Consider the following 27,783-nt stretch of genomic DNA (forward strand, 5'->3'; position numbering starts at 1 on the left):
CAATAATTTTTAAACTGTTACACTATCACATAACCCATACTACATATTTACATTTTTAACTATTTCCAAAAGGCTTCATTTTTTTTTTTTGGATCAATGATGTAATCAACATTGACATAATGCCAAAATGCATTTAGTTGGTCTCATTGGTCTCCTTCAACGTAGCAGTTCTTATGCTTGTCTTTTCTGGCATTAACATTTTAGAATGTGGACTTGGTGGATTTAGAGATCTGTTTTTTCCCCCTCATAATTAGAGTTAAGTGATATATTTTGCAAAGTATACTACACAGTTGATGTGTGCCAGCTAGTGCATCATATTAGGAGACATTACTTCAGTTCTTTTATTACCAGTACTAAGTTGAATAATTTCATTATGGTAATGTTCATCAGATCTCTTTATTGTAAAGTTATCCTTTCCCCTTTGTGATTGTTGAAGGTAACCTAAGGTATGATACTAAGACCATGTGAATATGCTCTTACAACAACCTTTTGCCCAATCATGGGGTAAGCAGGGGCTTACTATCTATATGATGATCTTGAATTATTTCCTGTGGAGGTTGAAAACAGATATTTTTCCAATTCTATCCTTCTTCTATTATTAGCTTGGCATTCTTCTGTAAAGAAAGCTTTCTCCCTTTTTAATTTACTTATAACATACATATTATTCCTTGGAATATTCATGGATTCTTTGTCTTCATGTTCCCTTTAAAATAGTAGTTATAAATATTAGTATCTAGAACTAACATTTTCTATAGCCATCAACAACCATACTATTATTTTACATCAATGCTAATTAAAATATATCAGTTAACCATTCTGATAATTACCATTATCATTCCATCTATATACTAGCAGAAAGCTGAAAGCTCTATTAACTTAATTACTTCTAATAATTAAGAGTTTTATCAACTCTTAATGACCCCCTCCAACAAACAAATACCTACCCATTTTTATTTACCAGACTTCTAAATTCTGTAATCTACATAGTTGCCACAGACTGAAAGTGCATATACCTGACACTTTCAGGAAAAGAAACTACAATAGGTCCTTAATACACACATACACAAACCACTTCCAATCTTCAAATCCTCTTAAAAGTACTCCTGTTAAACAAAATTCTTTTGTACCTACCAGCATCACCTCCATCTTGACCAGAGCCGGCTTCAGCCAATAAATTTGTATTCACATTCCTATCACAATCTGGCCCTGAGAGTAGAGCACCATCCAGATCTGAAAAGGAGATAATGAATAATCTGTTATTTACAGCCACACCATAGCCATCACCCAAAACATCATCTTCTTCTTGGAATTGTTTCTTACGCAGACTAAATAGAGGGTATCTCCAAGTATTGAATGTCCATTATGTGCTTAATGCTACAAGGCACAAAAGCATATGACATGTTTTTCAACCACAAGAATAAGTGTATTTAACTCAACAATAAGTACACTGTACTGGATAGATATGAGCTTTAAAGCAGAGCTCATCTGTATGAGCACATGCCTCAGATTCCTCATATGCATCAACCTATATCATAGATTTGATAAAGAAATTTAATTAGGTAATGCAGGCCAGTTGTTATAATTATGATGCCTGACAACCCAAAAGACAGCTGCTACTGCTAGTACAAAGTACTAGATGAAGAGAACATCATTGTTTTTGCATTGGTTCAGAAGTGGAAAAGACCAATTAATACTAGATTAGATGAAGATTTCAGAGAAGAGGTAATTCTTAAAAGAGTTAATCTTGAAATATGGGAAAGGAGCATAGAAGGGCATATTAATGAGTGTTTTTGGATGCAATCTGTTAATTTCCCTTGAATCTGTTCCATCTCTTCTTTTCCTCAATTGCTGCCTTAATGCAGGCACTTATTATTCTCCTGGATTAGTTAGTGAATTACCAAAGCAGTTTTTTGGTTCCTTGCTTCCAAAACATAGTGTTTATACTTCATTTTCCACAACATTGCCAGAAAGATTATTCCAAACGTAGAACTAATACTGCTACTTTACTTAAAATCTTCAATAGTTCACCAGTTTCTAGGATAATCTTCAAACTCCTCAATTTAGAATACCAGGTCCTAACCTAATATTTAGATTCCTACTTGTGAATCCCAGTGGTACTATCTACTCTCTCAAATGCAAGTCTCTGAAGACATTTTTCAAATGCTGCTTTCAATGGACAATCTCTCCTCTACCTCCCATCAAGACCATCCTATACTGCCAAGAATTCAAGAATACATACTGAGCACCTTGGAGGTCACCTGGTGATCTCAGTGAGAATGATATTGGTGGATCAGCTAGCAAAGAGAAAGAGCTGACAGTGGCCTGTGTTGTGAATGGAAAATGAATTAGAGAGATAATACTGTAAAGAGAGGATAAGAGGATAAGAGGTTGGGGGGGTTAAAGGTGAAATTAATAAACATGTTTAAATGCTAAAAGGAAGAAATCACAAAGAAAGGGAGAATATACTGAAGAAATACTGCAAAGAGAAGAAATTATCAATTTTGTAAGATTCCTAGGGAGCCTGGGATCCAAACGCATAGCACAAGCAGTATATACAGAAGTTTGAAGACAGGCACTTTAAAACATTCTAAAGGTCTATTAGCTTTTATTTTCTCTAATGTAGAATAGTAAAATGTAAGGCTACTGCCTAGAGTAAATAGGCTGGAAATCAGGAGAATGCACAGTAGTTCTTGTGGAAAGCAAGAACAGTAAATAGACACAGACTCCTTTCCTGTTCCTTGAGAGCAGGGATATTGTTTATATTTTATTTTTCCAGTGTTTATCATAATGCATGATAAATAAAAGACTTTTCAACAATGGTCATTAAATGCTGGCTTGATTAGTCTGCCCTTTGCAACTTGTGTTACTAATTTAACTTGAGCATAATTTCTCAGTTTTCGGGTGTATAATACTAAATAAAGCATTCATAAACTGAAAATAACAGATTTAGTGGCTTTGCTTTCCTACGAAAAGTTAAATGTATTTCAATAATCAAAAAAAATTATATAATTATCCAAACAATTTTACTTTTCCCAGTATTTTTTCCAAAGTCATTATTCTAAAATGTACAGTCTGCTCGGAGGGCACTTCTTAAAATTCTGCCAATGAGGTTTGTAAATACTGGTTGTTTCCATTTATGTAACATTCTATAGTGATTTGTTGAAGGCTTTCCTCAGCTAGTTCTTAAAAGAGACATTTCCTATCTCCTACCCTCCTCTAAAGTTTTAGAATTTGTGATCTTTAATCCTACATAGACACTAAGTACAGATCACTTCAACCTAAAAAGCTTAATAGATGCCAAGTGTATTCTGTGTACATTAACATAATCATACCCATGTTACAAATATTAAATCTCTTCTGAAAAGTATCAATCACTTGGTTCTTGACACCAAAAATAAATCTGAAAATAGGTGAGCTCTTTCAAGTTGACAATAAACTTTCATAAAAGCACACTTAATTCAGGAATCAATACATCATATCATTGCTATACCTTATTCAAAGCCAGCCAAATTGCCTAGCAACTTGTTTTTAATCAGTTGCACTGATATGAATAGGACAGAAGCCAGGCAACCAACCATTCACTTGATATAAGAATGAACTGTTTCACTAGGAACTCTTGGTCATCATCTCTTTCTCAAAGAGGTATTGGATTGAAAAATAAACTCTAGGAGTTCCCATCGTGGCTCAGTGGTTAACGAATCCGACTAGAAACCATGAGGTTGCAGGTTCGATCCCTGGCCTTGCTCAGTGGGTTAAGGATCTGTCATTGCCGTGAGCTGTGGTGTAGGTCGCAGATGTGGCTTGGATTCCGAGTTGCTGTGGCTCTGGCGTAGGCCCGGTGGCTACAGCTCAGACTGGACCCCTAGCCTGGGAACCTCCATGTGCCGAGGGAGCAGCCCAACAAATGGCAAAAAAATAAAAATAAAAAATAAACTCTAATATACTTTGCTTTTGTGACATTCATGACCTTCCTATGGAAATCCTTCTCATTTAAACTTATCAAAAAAGACTGAGATCTCTTTGAAGACAAAATACCTTTCTTGAAAAACTATTAAAAACATTAGTTTCATAAGATAATAGCAGGTATTATGTATGCTAGTGCAGAGTGCTGCACTGTTTACTAACCATATCACATTGCCTTGTGACAATATGAGAAGCAAACCTGGCAAAAGGTGGGCAATCAAAATAAATAAATAAATAAAGTACAATTTGCAGTGCTGGAAATGAGAGTGCAGAAACAAAGTATACCCATCTTAAACTTACTTTCTTAGTGATACTTGATACATATTGCTAAAAATAAATCTACCAACACTCTGCCAAACCAGCATTCACAATATTAACCTATTTAATAAAAACATCTCCAAAATCTTAAAGTGTACTTAGTTTACTAGGTGTCACTGTTCTTTACAGTAACACATTTTTGGCTATCTTCAAAGCAACTTCCACATTATTTTTTTTTTTGGTTAATTCTCTAACCACGTTTGCGTGCCTTTTTTTTTTTAAGAGCCACACCATGGCATATGGAGGTTCCCAGGCTAGGGGTAGAACAGGAGCTGTATCTGCCTTCCTACACCACAGCCTCAGCAACTCAGGATGCAAGCCTGCGACCTTCATCACAGCTCTCGGCAACCCCTGATCCCCAACCCACTGAGTGAGACCAAGGATCGAACCTGTGTCCTCATGGATACTAGTCAGGTTTGTTACCACTGAGCCACAATGGAACTGCCTAACCATGTTTGTAGTCTTAAAACAAAATGACATCTTACTCATGGGTTTTTAAAAACCTGATTATCAAACAATAGAAAGAGCATGAGATTAAAAATAATAAAAATCTGTCTCCCAAATTTATAACAATAACTTTATTTTCTTCACGAAGATTAGTATTTACCCACTTCACAAAAAACTGCCATGAAAAGTAACATTAATAAATAAAAATAATGCATACAATTTAAAGTTCCCTTCATGGTGCGGGGGAAATGAATCTGACTAGGAATCATGAGGTTGTGGGTTCGATCCCTGGCCTCACCCAGTGGGTTAAGGATCCAGTGTTGCCGTGAGCTGTAATGTAGGTTGCAGATGTGGCTCAGATCCTGTGTTCCTGTGGCTGTGGTGTAGGCCAGCAGCTGTAGCTGTGACTGGACCCCTAGCCTGGGAACCTCCATATACTGAGAGTGCAGCCCTAAAAAAAGCAAAAAAAAAAAAAAAAGAAAAAGAAAAAAAATAAAGTGCAACATAAATCATGATGTTGTTAAGTGAGGTTTCTCTTGGACCACAGTGGGCTAGCTAGCACTGCTCCCAATCATCCGTACATAGTACAGCACCTGCCCACAAGGACTACACAAAGCTACGTGGGGAAGGCAGTCTCCCTGACCACTTGCTTTTGGTTCTCCAAATTCTAAACATGAGGCAGGTACAGACTAATCCAGATTTTCTTAAAACACAAATATTCTTGAAAAGAATGAAATATGTGAGAGGACATCAGAAATCAAGGTTATAGAAATTTAAAAAAACCAAAAAAAACACAGACTTCCTGTTATATATAGCTCAATGGACATTAACCCAACTAGGATCCACGAGGATTCGGGTTTGATCCCTGGCCTCTCACATTGGATTAAAGATCAGGCACTACCATGAACTGTGGTATAGGTCACAGACTCAACTAAGGGATCCTGCACTGCTGTGGCTGTTATGTAGGCAGGCAGCTGTACCTCAGATTCTATCCCTAGCCTGGGAACTTCTATATACCATGGTAGAGCTCTAAAACGACCAAAAAATAAATAAATAAATAAAAATAAATAAATATAAAAAAGAAATAAAAACCCATTCTACAAAAACTCAGTAAGATCTATTCAACTTTCAATTTCATGTAAATATATACAGTAGCATCAAATTTCTCTTCTCTGAAGATAGTTTTTTGTTTTTTTTTCCATAAACAGGTACAATTTTTTCTCTTCACTCACTGCTATCAGGAAGAGAAAATTCAGTTGTAAATGTATTATATAAAGCCACTTGACAGTTCTATAGCAACCTAGACACTCAATGAATAGTAGTCTCCCTTTACCCCCAAACTCTATGACCCAAGTGAGAGCATCATCTTAGACTATGCTCTACTGTTTCTTTGCCCTATCCAATCGAGGCTGTTATCTTCTTCTAAGACTCGGCTTAACTTAACAAGTCTCCTCAGGACACTTCCCACTCCAATCCATGAACAACACCCTCCAAATATTTTTCTGTCAAAGACACACAGATCAAATCTCTAATTTAAAACCTCTCACTGCCTCAGAGTCTGTAAAATAAAATCCACAATTTATTACCATGTCAAACAAAGAGAATCACAATCTGGTCCTAACCTACTGACCTAACTTCATCTCCCCTTACTATACTCCCCCTTTCTATTGATTTTACCACTTAGAATAACTCAATTCTTTCGAGTTAGGCACATCCTATTGTACCTCCTGCCATACTTGTGATTTTAACAACTATCATGTTGCACTGGCTATGTTTCTACCCCATAGCCAATGAGTTTTCAGCATTATCATCTGACATGCTGCTTAGTTTCTTGGGGATTTAAGTAAAAATGTTATTACCAAATGTCCTTTTATGATGTCAAAAAGGCTATTTTGAGGTGTCAGAAAAGTATTATCTGATTATAACACATTTCTGGTCACCCCAGAATATTAAGGCTCATCAAAAATAATAAATTCAATCATTTGAATTCAATCAAAAACTGAGGGATTGAACTTACTTACAGGGTTTAGATAGCTTTTCTGTGACTTCTACTTGCTGAGGGTGCCAAATGTTTTGTTTTAAATGGCCACACCCATGGCATATGGAATTTCCTAGGCCAGGGATCAAACTCATACCTCTGCAGCTACCTGAGACACTGCAGTGGGATTCTTAACCCACTGTGCCACAGTGTGAACTCCACAAAAAAAGCTTTTACAATGGATCCACACAGGCTTTTTCAACTCACCTTTGGTCTGGCCACCCAAATTCTATTTCCTTAAGGGCTTCTAACTTGTAGGGAATAATCATCAGGGCAGCCATCTCTTGGATCATACATGGGAGACAGGGAAGGGAATACAGTGCAGAGGAAAATAGAGAAGGGAAAAAAAAAGATGGCAGAATATTCCCACTACTGTAGTTACCTATTATCATCCTTTTAAGATTAAGTACTGAAGAGTTTTTTTGTTTTTTTTTTTGTTTGTTTGTTTTTTTGTCTTTTTAGGGCCGATCAGCAGCATATGGAAGTTCCCAGGCTAGGGGTCAAATTGAAGCGGTAGCTGCTGGCCTACACCACAGCCACAGCAACATGGGATCCAAGCTGCGTCTGAGACCTATACCACAGCTCACAGCAATGCTGGATCCCCCATCCAATGAGCATGGCCACATCCTCAAGGATACTAGTCAGGTTTGTTAACCACTGAGCCAAGATGGGCACTCCAAAGAGTCTTACATAAGTTTATTTTACAGTTCACTAGCTATTAGTGAATATTTATTTTTTGTAATGAGCATCAGGCCATTTAATACTCAATTGTAACAGTTTCTCAAGAAAAAAGACTTGACATCACATCACTTGCAGCTCATCCTTCATAACACACTTAACCAAAAGGATATCTGAAAGCAGTACATCTAGAATCCCTTAAAAGAACTAATTCAGATCCATAAATCTGTCATATGAAATGCTTGGGCTAAGATGCAGAATGCATAATTTTTCAGATTTTAGAAAAGTAGTAACTATAATAACCCCTAGTGGGGTCTAGGGTAGCATCCTGTAATCAAAATGGTATTTCTGCAACAAAATATGGATATTCACATTTCAGCAAATAAGTAAAAAAAAAAATATAAATGGCTGGTATTGCTGACAACTGGATATCAGGTGTAACTGCCAAAATGATTTAGCAGCTTTGGTTAATTTTAATAGCTTTCAAGATTTCATAATTATGAAATTCTTTCCCTCCTTCATTCTAATCAGAGACATTATGTGGGATAAACTCAGGGTGAGTTAAGTGACAGACCTGTACTAAAGCCCAGGTTCCATGATTTTTAAAACACGTAGTTCGTATAGTAACTTTGTATGTATGTCATGGCAAAAATATTAGAAAGCCTCAAACGAGATGGCCAATTTTCAAAGTTGTAAAAAAACTTGATCATTTGTTTATTTTTTTTGTCTTTCCTAGAGCCGCTGCTGTGGTACATGTAGGTTCCCAAGCTAGGGGTCTAATTGGAGCTGTAGCTCCCGGCCTACACCAGAGCCATAGCAACTTGGGATTCGAGCCATGTCTGCAACCTACACCACAGCTCACAGCAACGCCAGATCTTAACCCACTGAGCAAGGCCAGGGATCGAACCGGCAACCTCATGGTTCCTAGTCAGATGCGTTAACCACTGAGCCATGACGGGAACTCCAAAAACTTGATCATTTAGAAAGCATTTCAAGATTCCCCAACATCTGAAAGTGATATCACATAGCAAGTATCACCCAAAACATAGAAAGGCTTAAGTGCTGGTTTGTGGATAACTCTAGAGTTTACTGTAATTATAGGTAGTTCATTATTCTATGTCAAATATGACTCATTAAGATATTTTAAAAGATGCCTAGTTTGAGTATTCTTTTCTCAAAGTTGTTTTCTAAATACTCAAGACAATTATACAAATTCTAAAGCTTAAACCTGACTTCAACGCTACCGGATTAATAACCATGAAGCTGTTATCCAACAAAAGTGTTAAGGGAACTTTTAGACTGTTGAGAAGAACTCTGAATTATATCCTTTGATCAAGTAAAACCACCCTGCATTTGAGTATTTGCACGGCATTATGAAAAATTCAATATATGTGGAATTTTATCAGCTTTTATTAAAAGATCAATTATATATATATATAGTACATTCTGTAGTGGCTTAGTGGTAATGAACCCAACTAGAACCCGACTAGTATCCACGAGGACAAAGATTCCTTCCCTGGCCTTGCTCGGGGGGTTAAGGCTGTGGGGTTGGCGTAAACTGTGTTGTAGGTCTAAGATGAGGCTTGGATCTGGTGTTGCTATGGCTGTGGTGAAGGCCGGAAGCTACAGCTCCAATTGGACCCCTAGCCTGGGAACCTCCATATGCCATGGGTGCGGCACAAAAAAAATCATAAAAAAAAACAAAACAAAACAAAAAAAACCCTGACTTGTTCTAATTAAAAGCAACAATATATATGAAAAATTAAGAAATTAAGCAGTACTTATTTTTCCCCTGCAATTTAATTTTTAACCTTAGATTTACACATAATTTATTTGGCCAAAAATCTGTTTTCTAGTTATGAATCAGCAAGACAAGGTTTAGAAATTTTTACATTATGAAGGCAACTCATTAATGAAACTTTTTCCTATTTTATTACCCAGGATTGTTGTTATCTTCACATATCAAAAATGATTTGAAGGAAATTCCAGTAGTGAGTCAAATAACAGATATTAGCTTCTTTTAAGATTAAAAAAGCCCCCAAAAACATGGAGTTCCCATGTGGCTCAGTGGTTAACGAAACCGACTAGGAACCATGAGGTTGCGGGTTCGATCCCTGACCTTGCTCAGTAGGTTAAGGTTCAGGTGTTGTCGTGAGCTGTGGTGTAGGTTGCAGACGCAGCTGGGATCCCAAGTTGCTGTGGCTCTGCCGTAGGCTGGTGGCTACAGCTCCAATTAGACCCCTAGCCTGGGAACTTCCATATGCCACGGGAGCAGCCCCAGAAAAGGCAAAAAGACAAAAAATAATAATAATAATAATAAAATAAAAATTAAAAAAAAAAACCAAAAAACTGGAGTTCCCATTGTGGCACAGCAGAAAGGAATCCGGCTAAGAACAATGAAGTTTAGGGTTTGATTCCTGGCCTGCTCAGTGGGTTAAGGATCTGGAGTTGCCATGAGCTGTGGTGTAGGTGGTAGAGGTGGATCGGATCTGGTGAGGCTATGGCCGGCAGCTGTAGATCCAATTAGACCCCTAGCTTGGGAACCTCCATTTGCCTTAGGTGTAGCCCTAAAAAAACAAACAAAAAAAACTGAATAAAACCCATTATACCTCCTTGTCTCAACATCTTACTTTTCATTGGTATCCAAAGAACACCTTTAACATTAAATGACAAGAAGACAGTTTTTTGAGCTGTGGTTTACTAACAGTAGGCTTAAAATCCTAAGGAAGTTATAGCTCCTACAAGAGACCCACAAATTCAAATATGTCAAACACTGCTTAGAATGAATAATTCACCATGACTTTCCTGATATTTAGGTACAGAATTTTAAAATCATTTAAAAGCATTTATTTCATTGAAAAATGTCACTACTTTTTCAATAAACAAAAGTTTAACCAATAATGCAGGGTTCATGTTAGAAGTTTTAAATGGGCCTCATTTTTTAAGACTGGGTCTACAAGTTTATTAACTGTCAAGTTTTTAATGTCAGACAGTCCTAACAAATTTTTACTAGTTTTTTTGCCTCTATTTTTACTAAACTGAATGACCTTGGGAAAGGCCTTAACTTTGGTAAATACAGACCCACTGTGTTCTCAGTTGGTCAAACTGTGCCTAGAGTGCTAGTCAATTCTGTGCACCAAAATTTCAGGCTGAAACAAACTGTGACTGCTAAGGTGTAAAAGGTTTTGGAATTCACAATATCGGAGGTACAGTGCTTACCCTAGAAGGGGACTTCACAGGAATTTTTTAAATGTTCGTATCTGAAGGTTATTAAGTAGGTTATTAGAAAGATTAGATTAGAGGTGAGGCTCAGATTATACTACTCAAATGGCAGAATTAGGAAATTAAAGAGAAGTAAATTTTAGCTCAATACAAAGTAACTTTCTAACATTCATATTCATTCTACACTGCAACAGGCTGCTTAAAAAGTATTCTAAGTATTAAAATGAAGGTCAGGATTTTCCTAGTGGCTCAGCGTGTTAAGGATCTGGTGTTGTCACTGCTGTGGCACAGGTTCAATCCCTCGCCCAGAAAGTTCTGCATGCCATAGGCATGCCCCCTCCTCCGAACAAAAACAAAAACAAAAATGAAGGTCAACAAGCTGAGGCTACAGGACCACCCATCTAGAATGTGGCAAATTACAACGCACTGGAAAACTAATTTTAAATAATCTCAATAGTCTTTAAGGGGGACCATGACAGTTATGGCTTATGTTTGTCATTTTCCATAATAATCCTATAAAATAAGTAGCATATTCTAAAGAAGAAACTAAGAGCAAGAGTTTAGCTTAATTTGATTATGGTTAACATAGTGGATAAGTGGCAGAACTCATCTTAAAATCCTTGATTTAATTTGGGCTCTTTCCTCTATTATCAGTGGATCTAAAAAACCTTGCCTCACAGCACAATCACCTGTAGAGCATTTATAAAAATTTCAACAACCAGGCCACATCCCAGATGAGAATTAAATCAGAATCCCTAGTGGAGAGATACAAGTATCATGATGGTCTGTAAAGGTCCCAAGTAATGCCAACATGCAGCCATGATAAGATTCACTGCTTTATACCAAGGGTTAGCAATAAAGCTTTACTGGAACAAACACACTGTTCCAAAACACATACACACAGTATGTATTTGTCTATGACTGCTTTCACGCTACACAGTGATAGAGTAACTCTATGATCAGTAACCCAAAAACATTTACTGCTTCGCCCTTTTGAGTAAAAATGTGCCAGCTTCTTGCTCTATATGATATTGTGTCCTAGCTCTTTTTCCACCACTGAATGAAGGTGAATTCCGAGGCACTTAAAAAGTTGTGAAAAGTTTTTAACAGCTGGAATACAGCACATCACTGAAACCACCAAATTAAGCAAGGTTCATCAGATCTTAAAGTGATATCTAATGCCAGAATTATCTTTTGTAAGATGAAATAAATTAAAAGAATATTAGGCTACCAAAAATTAATTTATGATAGACTTAGTCCACTAGATCAACCTCAGTTAGGGATGCTTGCTAAGATAATCACCAGTAATATTATTTTTGAAATATGCACTGTGGTTCAAATTAGTGCTTTCCTTCTCTTTGAATTACTCCAATTAGACATTTAAGAATGGGTTAGATTTGATTAGTTTTATCAACAACTACCTAAAAAAATCTTACTCCTTAAATTGTGTCTATGTATGTAATGAAAAAGCTAAACAGTACAGGTTTCCCACCATACTACTAAATGATTAACCCATTCAGCAGAAAGAAAAAGTAGCTCTAACTCTTCAGAACTGCTTCAAAGTCTTCCATATTAAAAATCAAGCCAAAACAACGTGCTTCTAAGAAAGTCAATTTACTCTTAAATACTTTAAAGAAACTACCTCTGGATTTTTACTGTTAGTCTTCATAAATAGCAGGGAAAAAAATCAGCAAATAGTATTTACATGCACATCAATTTTCACAATTAAAATTTCTACCAAAGAAAACTAAACCCAAACAAATAGCCAGAGGAACCATTTCACAGGATTATGGCATTCTGCCTTTTGGGAACTAAAAACAATGGTTCCTTTTTTTAATCTTTCATCTTTTCTTTTTTTTTTTTTTTTTTTAAGGGACAGACCTGTGGTGTATGGAAGTTCCCAGGCTAGGGGTCCAACCGAAGCTGCAGCTGCCAGCCTATGCCACAGCCACAGAAACGCCAGATCCAGGCCAAACTGTGACCTACACCATAGCTCACAGCAACACTAGGTCCTTAACCCACTGAGCTGGGCCAAGGACTGAGCCTGCATCCTCATAGATACTAGGTGGGTATGTAACCCATTGAGGCACAATGGGAACTCCCAACAATGGTTCTTTTTAACAGAAAGTACTGCATCCCCAGCTAATCACCTTCATGTAAATCCAACAATGAACAGTTAGAAAGCTCTAAGGCAAAACAAACACTAAATTATACATAATAGTGGTAGAAAGGCTTGGGTCTACATAGGAAAACCTCAAACCTGCTGGGCTTCTTCAAATAAAACTAAGCTAAACACAGACAATTAAAGATAATAAGTTTCCGGAGTTCCCATTGTGGCACAGTGGAAATGAATCCAACTAGGAACCATAACGTTGCAGGTTCGATCCCTGGCCTTGCTCAGTGGGTTAAGGATCTGGTGTTGCCATGAGCTGTGGTGTAGGTTGCAGACACAGCTTGGATCCTGTGTTGCAGGCCTGCAGCTGTAGCTCGGATTTGACCCCTAGCCTGGGAACCTCCATATGCCAGGGGGCATCGCTAAAAAGCCAAAAAAAAAAAAAAGGAAACACTAAGAATATCTAAAAAAATAAAGATATTAAGTTTCAAATCATTTTCACTCTTCAACAATGGCCCCCCTCACTCCACTTTTTTAAAATGTGATATGCTAAGGTTCTTGCATACATTCCTTTGGGAATTTATTGACAAGAAAGGCCTTTCTTAACTAATGCAAATCAGTGTGAAGATGAGGGAATAGTGAGTCTAACTTAAAATATTCCAGCTTCTGAAAGATTTATGGGGAGAACAGAATAGCTCTAAACAAATCAGAATAATCCCATTAACACTGACAAAATTTTATAAAACAATTTAATGTTTCATTATGAAAAAAATTTTGAGAGTAAAGAATGTTAACTATATCTCAACAATGTTCTGATATAACAAACTGATTGCCAACTACACCCAAAGACTGTCTTTTCAAGCGCTGGATACAAAAAGTGAGCACAGAGACTAAAGATCAGCAAAGTCCAAGAACTATATACATGAAGTAGAATCCACATACCACAAAACATAGGCAAATGCCTATTTAACCCAACCTTTAACACCACATACACATGCCTGAAGAAAAAACTAAGATATACTAAATCTTACATTTGGTATAGGATTATATAAGATAAAATATGTGCTCGTTTAAGTGATTTTCCTCTTCATATTACAAACACTCAAATTTAGTTATTATGTGTATTACTTTTTTTTGGCCACGACTGCAGCATGTAGAGGTTTCCAGGCCAGGGACAGAACCCCTGCCACAGCAGCGACCCAAGCCACAAGTGACAACACCAGATCCTTAACCTACGGGGCCACAAGAGAACTCCTGTGTATTACTTTTCAATAATGAAAAAAAAAAATCTTAAAAATACATTTCGAGATTATATCCAACCAAAATTAGAATGAAAACCAAGATACCTCAGTATACACAATATTTACCTGGTTCTTCCTTGATGAATGACAAATCTTCTTCTGGATAGGCAACAGATGGCTGCACCACTGAGCAATCTTCTAAATTTGTTTCATTATTAGGTGGTATATTATAAATAAATCTCTTTGTAGCTTGGGTTTTCCTTCTTGTTTTGCCAGTCTCTTGAATTCCCTGTGAGCCCATATTATTCCAAATAAACACTTTTGTTTGACCTTGAGACTCATTTTCAGCCAATTCAGGTGAACCATCCTGGACCCAACTACTTTCATTCATTTGGTAGTTTTCTATTTGGCCCTCGTCGACGTTACAACCATCATTTTCAATTTTTACATTACTTGCCAAATTGGTAAGGTTCCGTGTTGCCCAAAAAGTGGCAATTTTTTGATCCCGTGCTGAAGACAGGCCATCTCTATTAACTGGTTTTCTATTATTATAGTCCACAACTACAGACTCTGGAGCTTCTGATTTAATGCTTATATTTAAGGCATCTTTAATGAAATTCCGGCAAGTTTGAACAACTTCACTCATTTGCAGATAGCTGGCCACTGTCATTACTTCAATGGCATTTTGGCTTGTGAGCACCAGGTTACCAGAATACAAGAAGTCCAAGATGACTGAAAAACCTTGAACTGCAGCAATATCTAAATGGGTAGTATTGTTTTGGTTAGGGCTTTCTTTGTTTGAAAAGCAATATAAAGTCTTAAAGAATCGGCTGCCTGCAACCAGGATGTTCTTATGAGCTTTAAAGATTTTTCCGCTCACCACAATGCTGACATCGCAAAGAATACCTTTCTTTCTCTGTTCATTTAGTTGGCGAAGAAGTTGATAGCAATAAGAGTTCTCATTTGGCCTACTATTAAAGTCACAGTACCCCTCCTCTGATGGTATTTCTGACTCCTGTAATTGGATGGAAAACATTAAATATTAAATTTTATTTACCTTTTAAAGCCCCCAAACCAAACAAATGATTATCAATATAACGTTTTAAAATGCTCTAAACAAACACACTAATTTGCTAGCAATCATTATGTACTGAGACAAGTGTTCACAATCCCAAATATTGAGAGGAATGAACAGAATATCTTGCAAGCCACTGCTACCATAAGAAAAATCAATCACATCCTGAGCTTCAGCAGATTTATAGAATTCTTTAAATGTGTCATATACCAAGCTTTTCAAATATAGCTAAAAACATGAATTATTTAAAATTAAAATAAAAGGAGCAATTATTTTCTCATATAAAAAATGTTAGTTTTATAGGAATCAATTTTTTTTTTTGGTCTTTTTTAGGGTCGCACCTGAGGCATATGGAGGTTCCCAGGCTAGGGGTCTAATCGGAGCTGTAGCTGCAGGCCTACGCCAGAGCCACAGGAACTGGGGATCCAAGCCACATCTGTGACCTACACCGCAGCTCAGGGCAACACCGGACCCTTAACCCACTGAGCAAGGCCAGGGATCGAACCTGCAACCTCATGGTTCCTAGTCGGATTCATTTCTGCTAGGAATGAACTATAGGAATCAAGTTAGTTTGCCTTCTCTAACTGATAAGAATGCAGTAGTCTTTCTGACTGAACTTAAAATATTCAAGTTAGAAGAAAAATATTTAAGTTAGAATATGCTGGGCATCTCGATTCATTTAACACTATTAAAAAGGTAAATTTAAAAAATCTTGGCAGCAAATAGTTTAGTAAAACAACGTTAATTAAATCTAATTAGAGATTAAGACCTTAGAAAGGAAAATGTGCTTCAAATCACAGGAATATCCAGTAACATAATTTCCCACTCACTCTGTTTTCAAAATGGTTGATCTCTTGAGGATCATAAATACTACCTATCCATCAGGTAAAATTCCTGAACTTGAAATTCTTAATGTTTATAATTTTCTCTCTTACAATCACCCATAGTTTAGCATCAGTAAAGTTATGGTAATTTCCCACAAAATATTAAAGGCCATGTGACATTAACAACAAGAATAAAGGAGGGCTGCCTACATTTTGGAATGCTGTCTATACTAGTTATTAACTGTGTGTTCCTTGGGCAAGTCACCATTCCTGAGACTTTTTCTTAAACTATATAAAGCAGTACTACAAAATGTTTCTAATGAAGAATTTCAGGACTTTCCACACGAAGTGATTAGAAGGCTAGGCTCCCTAAAGCTGACAGGTGTCTATCCTCTCAGTAACCTTAACAGTACCTGGCACAGTGTTCAATAACTTTCCTAGATAACTAAAGTAACCACTGTTTTCCAACTGGAGGACTGCATAGGCGTTTCTGGTAGAAAATGTCACTGAAAATGCTGAGCTTATTTTAAGTGTTAAAAACTCTTGTTCTTTGGCATAAAATATTAAATACAGGTCATCTCTATAAAACAATGAAACACACATACAGATCTGTAACTATATGAGCCTGGGAAAGCAGCACGGGAAAAGATACATACTGGATTGTAAACATGCTGGAAAGACTGATGCGCTAGGAGAGGAAGAGAGAAGGGGAAACGAGGGGGAAAACGGGCGTCGGGAACATAGAACTACAAAAGGATTCTCTCATGGAAACAATATTCTAAAATAAATGGTAGAGAGATTCCTAAGCAATCCCAAATCTCCATTTAACCCCATCATGGGTATGCCTAATTACAAAAATATTAGGTTTCATTCTGTGACCTGAATATAGGGGGTCATGCATATAAATAATCCCAATTCACTGAAATTAAACCAGGTCACATGATCCATCTAAGACTTTTGTGCTCCTTCGAGGTATGAGAAGTCAATTGAAAGAACTGAAATACTAGAATTCCAGGACACTTCAGCATTTCACAGGAATAATGAAACATTACGGATAACGCTGTAAATCGTAGAATATGATCATCACAGAAAGCAGTACAGGAAGCGTTTCCAACTGACCCTTGGCAGCATCCCTATCACTTCTCAGTGCCTCAAGTGCAAAAACACTCTAATCCCACCCCTCTCACATCCTTGCTCTATCATACCAAAATGTCCCATGTTCTAAATTAAGTTTTTTTCTCCTCCAACCAAACACTCCATTCTAAGGAAAAAACTGCTAATAACCACAACTGTGGTAATCTAAACAATGATTCATGATTAAGCCCTAAATTTATGCTTTTGGAGGCTTGAGGAAAGAGGTAAAAAAAAAATTTTAATTTTTATCTTTTTTTCTCCCCACTTTTTAGAGCTGAACCCACAACATTTGGAAGTTCCCAGGCTAGGGGTCAAATAGTCAGAGTAGCAGCTGCCAGCCTACACCAGAGCCGCAGCAACGTCCTTAACTTTTATCTTGTACAGAAACCAGTGTGCTGTGAAATTTCAAAATATGCGGCAAAGGGGATTGGAAATGTTTATTTAGCATATGGATGAATACATAATGGACTAAATCAACACTAAAAACATCTATATTAATTACTGCTGTAGTATAATTTTCTATAGACACATCATAATGTTTACTCTGAATAAGACTTTTTACTAATTCACTTATGCTCTCTACTCACTACAGAGAATTTCCAAATTGCATCTTTCTTTGACATAGGCCTGAAACTAAGCTTTGCTGTACATGCCATACCTACCCAGCAAACTTCATTTGGTTCAAAGTTCTAACAGATATTGTAATAAACAGTATGAATACTTGGAAAAAGCAAAAAATTTTAAGCACTGATCAGAATTTGGCAGCACATCCTGAAGTGTTTATGGAAGCAGTGAATTAGCATTTATAAGTCAAGAATTGCCTAAAGTTTATACATCAAGTAGTTTAAAACACTTTAAGAAGAAGATGGCTATGTCTAACTGTAGCACTCATTTTAGGCTATGGTCACGATGTTCTGAATTTTCTGGGCCAGTCCCAATTTCTGAAAGTCTCTGCTGTTATCAGACCAAATGTCCTAATTTTTAAAAATAACTTCAGACAAAAGCTTATCCACCAAAACATTTGCCCATTCCACTTTTGACACAAACTATACACATCAAACACACTATTCAACCACTATTTTTTTCTCATTACAATTGTATGAGAACAGTAATGTTCCTGGCTTTTATAACCAACACTAGCAATTTCTCCTTCACTATTGATCAGAGCACTACACCATGTTTTTGTAGTACTTATTAAACATGCCTTTCACAATGAATGGTTCACAAGTCAAGAGTATATGTACTCTACAAGGGGAGTACTTTTATTTGAGGATATGGTAAAACAGAGCAAGATAAGCACTAAAATAAATCACCAATATTATCTACGGAACCAAATAAATTCCTAGCACCGATGACGACAATCTCAGTAGGTCCCTAAGAAGCCAAGTCATCCGTGTCTCTGGTTCCTTCTTTAACATTCTATGTCCATTCTTAGTATACTGATAAACATGAGTTATCACTGTTAGGTAAAAATATACTGATGAAAAAGTTTAAATATTTCCAGAACTGATCTTTTTAAAGGCCAGCTGGAAAACTTTCTATTCCCTTTCCCCAAAAGGAAAACACACAACTTAGCCCAGACATTAGTCTAGACAAACAAGGGGACTTTAAAGAAATGGACAGACTTCAAGAGTCAGACAATTTGTTATACCAGAGTCTATAAAAAAAGTCTTATTTGTGAAGATGCCCTAAGTAAAATTATAATTTTAGATCTGGAAGAGACCTTAGTTAACTCTTTCAAAATTAATACAGAAAAGTGTACATTTAGTTAAAATCCTCATAGCTTGTTATCTTTATTTCCAGAGAGACCAAAAAATAATATTTTACTCAAAGAAAACACTGCTAAAAGCTTGAAAAATTCTGACTTTACTCACTTATTTAATAAGCATTAAGTGAATGCCTACTATAGATAGGTTCTACACTGGGGACCCAGAATGAATTACTTCCCAATTTGAAGTTATCATTAGTGAGCAAGATACTTAAGGTACCGGAAAGAGTATAACAAGGTGTTATGAGAGTACGGAGAGGTGCATCTATATCTAATTTTTTTGGAGGGAGGGGAGATGCTTTTTGCAAGAAAGGTTTGAGCAGAGCCTTAAAGAATGGAAGAGTGGGATGAGAGGATGAGCATTCTAAGCAAACGAACAAAGCATGAGAAAACCACCAGGATGGTCTACAGCACTAGATCTATGACATAACGTCAAGACGATTAAAACAAAAGCCCTAAGAAAGGCAAATATGCTCTTATGTTTTGAGCTAAGTATCTATACTTGCACCAGATTACCAAGAGATCCTCCCACACAAAGATTAAGAAGTAGAGTGATCTGATTGGATAAGCGGATAAAAAGCCCGGCAGCAAAGTAGAGGATAGATATCAGGGAAGGGAGAGTGGTGATACTGTGACCAAGGGAAGCTACTGTTAACAGTGCATCATACTTGCAAGAAATCAGGACCTTAACTAGGTAAGCTAGATAATATTAATGGGGGAAGGCTGGTGGGGCAGAACTTGGAAAAAAATCTGGAAGATAAAATCAGAACCTGAGTGATTAACTAGACTTCAAGGTAGGGGTGAGGAGATCATAGGGTCTACATGACATTCTAGCTGGGGGAGCTAATAATGCCACCGACTTGCAGAGAATCCAAAACCATACTACCCAGTCTCCCCACCCTTCTGAGGGGGAGGGTGGGAGGGAGAACTTCATTTGCAGTGAGCTCATTTGTAGTCAATCTAAAAATGATTTTAAAAAATGCTACTTGCCTAAAAAAAAAAAAAAATCAAGTAACTAGTATTTACCTCCTTACCCAGATTCACAGTTCTCTTTTGAAAAATGGATTAGTAGGGCGGGGGAAGACATTTCCAACACAAAGTGTAAACTAAAAGCATTAAAAACATAAAAATCTTTTGTTCAGCAGCCCACTGGAACAGTATAGTCAAAGAATAAAAACAATGTCCACTAACAAATTCAAATTTTAAAAACATCAAATCCAGTGTCTACTATGAAGACAAGCAAGGCACAATAAACAAGATCCCAAATAGATTCCTCCTTGTGGTACTGACAAATTTTAACAAGTCAGAGGAAGAGTTCCTCTGCAATCTTGTATCACCTCTCTGATTTCCTTGAGGGAGATGGCATTTTTTCTGGGAGTACTATGCCCTGAAATCTATAGGTGTGGGGTTAGGTCTTGAAGTGACTATAACACCCAGCCAATTTTATACACCAAAAATATGCTTTACTACCATCTCTCCTCTAATCCACACATACACACTACACAGGTGCTTCTACACAGCAATTTATACGTATTTCATCATGGCTCTCCCCTGCTTAAAACTGCTAAATAGTTTGCCCCTTTATTAACAGAATAAAACACAACCATTTCAGCATGAAAAGAGATAACCTAGAGACCATAACCTGGAATCTGTTTACCAATAAAACTTGATTTTTTCATCCTGCCAGCTCAACAACAAAATCCTCTTCTCAAGACACATCAAGGAATCAGTTTCCATTATGCTCAAGCTGCTTCCAACTGCAGGCTTGGAATCCGCCCCCCCAACACCTATTAATTTAATACAATTAAGCTCAGGAGCCAATTAATTCTACAAGCTTCTCCCAACCTTCAGAATAGAATTAAAGAATTCCTTCCTTCGGTGTCTTAACTGTAACTTGAACATACTTCTAACATGTTTTCTATCATTTTATCATCTTGTCTCTCCTTACTAAAGTACAAGTTCCTTGAGGGCAGAGTAAGGTCTTCGAGGCTTAACTCCAATGCCTTGAATCTACCTGATATGTACATGTAATTATAAGAGGGTAAAAGAAGTCAATCCTAGATACACTACCACAAGGGAAATGAACAAGGTTTTACCAAATCAAACACAGTGAGTCAATGTTAGAACCTATATAAATGTTATACAAGCTGGTTATTTAATAGGCTCTAGGCTCCATGCTCATTTGTAATATCTATATCTATTTTTTCTTCCTAGTAAAAGGTTTTTCAGACCTTCTTCCAAAACCATTTTTAAAAACTTTATTTCTGACAAATGCAAAGAAGCCTGGTCTCACCTTTGCTTTAGCTGCTCACCAGTTAGTAATTTCAATCAGATTACTGATCTAAATTAGTATTTACTTTCTGGAAAGGCTCAATTTACAACATTAACACATGAGTGCATCTTTGAGGCTTAGTAAACTGGAAAGAGTTGACAGAATGTGTGATTTAGGCTATGAAAATTTCATAACTCGGCAGAAAGTGATCTAAATCATGATACAGAGGTAACAGCTATTATTAAGGCAACTTTCACGTCCTCTGGGCCAAATGGTCAAATCCTTTATAAGATAAATCATTGAACCTGACTCTAAAGATACAGTCAGTTGCTACTCAAAAACTACAGAAACTGTATTTTGTCCCTTATATTCTTATATTCATTCTTAAAAATACAGGGAGTTTTCTGAAATAGAAGCCTCTGAAACAGATTCTGAAAGCATATTTATAGTCTCTCCCATCAGCAATCCTTAAAATCCAACATTTGACAGAAGAATATCAAACTTAAGAATGCACCTCAATCCTCTGGGCACCACCATAGAATTAATGGAAAATAATTTTTTCTCTTACAAAAAGTAGAGGAAAGAAAAAGCAAAGTAACCAACCCTAACTGACATACTAAGATTTGGCCCAACTCCTCTCAAAAAAAAAACAGGCCTCTTCAAAAAAAATTTTTTTTTTTTTTCCTTTTTAGGGCTGCACCTGAGGCATATGAAGCTCCCAGGCTAGGGGGTCTAATCAGAGCTGCAGTTGCTAGCCTATGCCACAGCCACACCAGATCCAAGCTGCATCTATGACCTACCTGGCAACTTGCAGCAATGCTGTATCCTTAACTACTGAGTGAGGCCAAGGATGGAATAGGTATCCTCATGGATACTAGTCGGTTTCTTAACCCACTGAGCTAACTCCTAAAAAAAATTTTTTTTTAAAGGATGGGGACATAAATGGAGTGAACTATCTCCCAGTCTCAAACTCTTATCTCAGAACTTGAGATAGATAGAATAAAGCTGACCTGAGATATTCTTTATGAAAGTGAGAAAAATTCCATGTATGATGAGAAAGTCTAAGAATGTTTAAACTGAATGGCCAAGACCTCTAATAGTATGAAGAGAACAGTTTGCTCTCTAGAATCAAGTGCAGACTGCATGAAATAAAGTAGCTTCCAAACTGACAAAATTGGTTAATGTTGAGACATGAGGTACCAGGCCACCAAAAACAATGTTGTAACAGTTATCATTTATTAATTGACTATGTGCTGGGGCATATACTTTGCATACATGAGTAAACTAGAGGCTAACTCATAAGCTTGTCAAGAAAGAGGACTGGGACCCAGATCCCCCTACTTAAGCTCAAGAATGCTCTTACAGACTGTCTTATACTGCCTCCTACAGGTAATCAAAGGCTACAGGGCAATGGAAAAAAATGATTAACTGCTTACTGGAAGAAATAAGTCAATTCTTAAACCTGTCACTCCTGAATTAACAAGACAAAGAGATTCTGTAGGTGGTACCTGGGGTCAATCACAAGATAACAACCCAAACTAAAGGTGGTTAGAATGAAAACAAAGAAATGATTAGGATCAATTCTGAATGGTAACATGCAAAAGTCAATCAAGGGAATCAATCAAATAGCCTTAGACAAATATGGTTACTAAACTGTTATTTTCGTCTAATGAAAGAATGTCCTAAGAGAAAGGTGGTCTGCAGATTTTATCTGTAAAAAGAGAATTTCAAGGAGGCAAAGGGTAAGGGAGGCATAATTCAGGGATCAAGTTTAGAAAAGGTTTTACCTAGGAATGAATCCCCTAATCCAGACACATGCCTAAGGGAGGATACACCATACTAAGTCCATCATAAAGTTATACAACTAATTCCCCTTCCTCTGATTTCAGGTTCACTAAGCAGCTAATTACAATTTGCACTCCCATTAGATTTGCCTACAGGGAGACGCTATGCAGGAGAAGAGTAACTGGTCCACTGAATATTAGGAAAATTCACTCTGTCTAAATTTTTTTTATACACAACTTACATTATTTAGAAAAGTACACTTCCATTTTCACAAGCCCTCTAACCTGTCATTATTACTAAAATAACTTCAAGGATTCATAAACTTTTAAAGCCTCTAGACTCCCTTCTGTAAAATGGGAACAAAATAATTACTTCAGAGTAAGGGACATCTGTGTTTGTCCAAGGAAAGTCTGGCACTTCGATGCCCAAGCTCACAAAGCTAGTAATTGCAGAACGCTGAGATCTGAACCTAGATTTACTCAAACCCCTTTTTCCCTCATTGCAACATTCCTTATAGACTCTAGTCTCATTTATCACCACGAACTGTTAAGACTGGGGACAATTTACTTAACCTTTCTGTGCCTTGTATCTTTAAGTGACCTTCCTTCTAGGGCTTAGGCAACTAAAACTTGTGCAAAAACTGTTGCTACTGCCTCCTGAAAAAATAACCTTACGTTTTAAAGTTAAAGCCTCAACTTCTGAGAAACTTCTGCGCTACTAATTAACTCCAGTATAAATGTTCTGAATAGCATAAACCACTCCAATAAACACAAAAAGGGACTAGTATCTGAAAGGTGACTTTGTAAAACCCAAGATTGGCTAGCAATACAAAAGAATGAATCCCATCCACCACCACAGGTTGTCTCAAGTCTTAGAAGAACAGATCAACATCTGTTTGGCTTGAAAGGGGATTATCAAAATGTTAAGACTTATCTTTATAATAGAAATATTAAAACAAGAGCTAAAAAGAGCTGAAGTATAGCTTAACTTGTTCTATAACTAAGAGCACATGATTTCAAGGAGTTTGGTAAATATATTCTCTACCAAATCAACTACTTGGCACAAATAACTTTAAACATTTCTAATATGCTAAGTAAACTACATTTATAAGAAACGTTTTAGAAGGAAGGATTATAGAAAATATCAGCACAGAAATCTGAGAAGAAAACAAGTAAAAACTACCATAAGCATGCCTTTGCTAAAAAAAGTTCAACAAGAAGTTTAATGGAGATGAAATTAGTAAAATTATTCACGAAAAAGGAGTCTTAGCTGAATAGCTTCCTCTGCATTCACAGGCTGCTCTCATATTTCATATTACCCTGACATATAAAGAATTTTCTCGGTTGGATGTTCTCCTAAAAGGGGTAGCGTCAGAGGTTAAGGATATTGTTTAATTCATCCTTCAAAGAGTTACCAGATTTGACTTCCACCAGCACTCTGAACGACTGCGAACATGAAGCAGCTTTTCTAAAATCACAGCTAATAACATTTTGACCACAAAGTCAACCTTACAGGGTTAAAACCATCAACCTCGCTTTATTAAACTTTCCTTTTGATTCAATCTGATGGGCAAAGGAATCTGAGTCTTAAAAAAAGTTACAACAAATTCAGCGCTGCGATTAGAAAAAAATTGTCATCCCCTCCCCCTCCCTCCCCCATAACTTTCGAAAACTTGTTCCCAGGCTTTCAAAACCCCCACCCGTAAGATTCCTACACCTCTCTCCCAAGAGGAAAGACGCCTTCACTCAGGAAAGCGGTTTCGAGGTTTTTGGTTTTTTTTAGTTGTTAACCCCCCACCACCACCCCAAACTGAAAAAGTAGCAGCAGTGTATACCGTACCTGGGCGTTGGCTTCGTGGAGTTTGTGCTCGGTAGAGACGTGGTGCCTCAGAAGGAGGGTTTTCTTGTAGTTGCGGGTCCCTCGCGAAAGCTCGTCGTGCCCCATTTGAGGCAGGTCCCCGCTCGCCCCGTCCTCGGGGGTCTTTTGGCACCAGCCGCAGGACATAAGGCCAGTATCCTTGGAATAGCGCAGCCAGGGAAAATCTTTGAGCCAGGCGGTCTGGAAGGAGCACTGGAGCTTCTGCATTAGAGACTTGGGCCGCGCGAGCGGGAAGTGCTGGACCGTCTCTCCTTCGCCAGCTCCCACACCGCTGCCCTCCGCTTCGTCCCCGCCATCGCCGCCCGACCGCCTGCTGCTGCTGCAGCTGCCGCCTTCCGCCCCGCTGCCGTCGCCCAGGCTCGCCCCCTCCTCTTCGTCCTCGGTGCTGTCGCTCAGGGACGCGCCGTCCGGCATCAACTCTTTCCCCTCCAGCGCGTCCAGCTCCAGCTCCACGGCCGCCGGCCCTCGCCCATTGAAATGCCTCAGGGGCCACGCCGAGGTCTCGGGGCGGCCGCGGCTACTGCCATTGTTGCCGAGCCCCCCGCCGCCGCCGCCGCCGCGGAAGGCCAGAGTCCGACGGTTCCTTTCCGCTAGCAGGGGGCCCCCCGCGCCGCCGCCGCCCAGCGAGGTGGGGCCGCCCGCGTCTTGGGGGAGCAGCAACTCCTTGGTCTCCTCGGAGGCGGCGGCGGCCGCCCCAGCGGAGGCCTCCAGGTCTTGGGGCTCCAGGCCCTCCAATTCCACTTCCTCGTCGGCCCCCCGCCCATTGAGCTGCTGCGGCGCTGGCGGCTGGGGCTGTCTGGGTTGGGGCTGCTGGGGCCAAGCCGAGGCCTCCCCGCCAACGTTATTGTTCACGGAGCCGCCGCCGCCACCGCTGGCGGTGACCAACCCGCCTCCTCGGAACGCCAGCGTCCTGCGGTTCATTTCACTGAACGACATGGCGCGCGCCGCCGCCGCCGCCCGGTGCCCCGGCTCGCGCCCGGCCTCGGGCCGCGTCCCGCGCGCTCCCCGCCGCTCCCCCTCCGCTTCGCCCCCGCCCCCACCCCGGGCGTTCCGGTCTCGCGGGGCTCGGCCTCGCCCTCCCGCCCGGCCGCCCGGCTCGCGCTCGTTCCCGGGGCTGCCTCACGCGTCCGTCGCCGCCGCCGGCCGCCGGGCCGCCGCCTCCGGCCGCCTCCTCGTCCTCCACCCCCGCCCCGCTGCGCTCCAGGCAGCGTCCCGCGCGGAGAAGGGGGCGGGCGGCGGAGAGGTGAGCAGCGAGCCCGGGCGCGTGGGGCCTTCGAAGTTGAGAGGCGGAGTGCGGGGAGACCCTCCGCTGCCCCCTCTTTAAAGCCGCGCGCACACACCGACCCTGCAAACAGATATCCTTCCTCCGGCGCGCCGAGGAGTCCCGACGCCGCCGCCGCCGCCGGCTTCCGAGGCGGTGAGGGCGACAAGCACGTTAAACTGCCGGGCTCCGCCACATAACGAACCGACAATAAAGCCGGCGGAGCGTTTCCGTCCGACCAGGCCCTGGCGGAGGTCGAATGGCAAATGAACAACGGACCGTGCGCCCACAATGCACCGGGGTAGCAGTAACCGCTGGAGGGGGAAAGGGTGGGGGCCGGGCTGGGGGAGGGGGGCTGGGCTTGGGGCTGGGCTGGGGTGGGGTGGGGGCGCCAGGGGACCGGGAAAGGGGCCGGGCCGCGCCTCCGGCCTGGGGGCGGGGGTGCGGCCGCGGGGAAGGAAGTCGGCCGAGGGGCGGGGGACAAAAGGCCGGGCGGCGGGCTGGGGGTCTCGGGGAGGGGGCGGGCGTGTGCGGCCGGGGCCGGGCTCCGCGGAGGACAAACAGCTGGCGAGTGTCAGGGTCTGGCCGCCTCCCCGCTGCCCGCACGCACCTACCCGCGCCCAGGACGCACATTTTCCTTCTCTCGCCACGAGTTCACCTGGGACTTTGGAAATAAACTGTGCGGTGGGAGCCGCGCTCCAGCCGTGTCATTTGCTGGGGGTGGGCGGCGGTGCCCGAGGAAGTGAACTTATTTTGTTCCTTCACAAAGACTGGACCAGGCGGTGCCTTTCACGCGAGGAGATTGCAACCACGGACACCTCCTTGTCTGGTGCATTGTGTGCGCGAGGCAGCACCTCAGGCCCAGGGCAATAATCATTTCACAGAAAATGCACCGCCCCGAGTGTCTTATTGCTGTGATGAAATGGAAATTTAAATAAAAGGTCGAACACGTGCGTTCAGTGGGAAGTATTGACATGGGTGTTACATCACCGGCAGCCAATCAGATAACCCCAGTCGTGTTTATACTTCTACAACCACCTTGTGAGTATTACAGTATGTCATAACGTTATAAATATTAGGCAGGGTTTTCCCCAGGAGTGGGGAGGAGTCTGCTTATACTGACGCCGTGTGCGACTCCGAAGAAGAACGTGTGTATGACAGGAATTGCTTTTTAGGACTTGTTTTTTAACTGTTTACACTGCATATGGAATTTAGAATGATTAGAAGAACAGATTGAGCGGGAAATGAAAGTCATAGTAATAATCATAGTCAAGTTTTTCAGGGAAAGATTTTCCAACTTAGAGCCCTTATACCCCTATTTGTAAAATTTCGAATAAGCTAAATCTAGCCAATTTTAAAGTGTTTAGACTTTACTATTTTGAAATGTGAAGTAAATCTTTATTGTTTTTATTCAACTGTATTTCAGGTAAAAAAGATATTCTCAAGCAATGGAGGAGCTTTTTACTCTTTTAAGAAATGTCTTAAAGGACTATATCTAGTCACAGTGGAGCATGATGGAGGATACTGTGAGAAGAAGAATGTATATAAGTATGTGTGACTGGGTTACTTTGCTGTATAGTAGAAAATTGACAGAACACTGTAAACCAGCTATAATGGAAAAAAATAAAAACTTAAAAGACAAAGTATTGAGAGTTTAATCACAAACTAATATAAAATATGTTCAAGATAATTATCGAGAGTGGAAAAATGATATATGTTACTATCAGAGGTATGTATTATGTGCATAGGAAAAAATGAGAAATACA

The 27,783-nt window shown here is 39.5% G+C and overlaps 1 protein-coding gene across 1 annotated transcript in view; it reads right to left on the reverse strand.

The window, feature by feature from the left end:
* ZBTB10 (zinc finger and BTB domain containing 10) overlaps positions 1-26,011 on the reverse strand; it is a 36,466-nt gene extending 10,455 nt beyond the window's left edge. The window contains exons 1-3 of the mRNA XM_047783689.1: positions 24,718-26,011; positions 14,147-15,035; positions 1,132-1,230 (exon numbers count right to left, since the gene is read on the reverse strand). Coding sequence (XP_047639645.1) covers positions 1,132-1,230; positions 14,147-15,035; positions 24,718-25,692 — 1,963 coding nt within the window. The 5' untranslated portion in view covers positions 25,693-26,011. The remainder of the gene's footprint in view (positions 1-1,131; positions 1,231-14,146; positions 15,036-24,717) is intronic.
* Between the last annotated feature and the right edge of the window lie 1,772 nt (positions 26,012-27,783).

The sequence above is a fragment of the Phacochoerus africanus genome, chromosome 6 (assembly GCF_016906955.1).
Source record: "Phacochoerus africanus isolate WHEZ1 chromosome 6, ROS_Pafr_v1, whole genome shotgun sequence".
Lineage (NCBI taxonomy): Eukaryota > Metazoa > Chordata > Mammalia > Artiodactyla > Suidae > Phacochoerus > Phacochoerus africanus.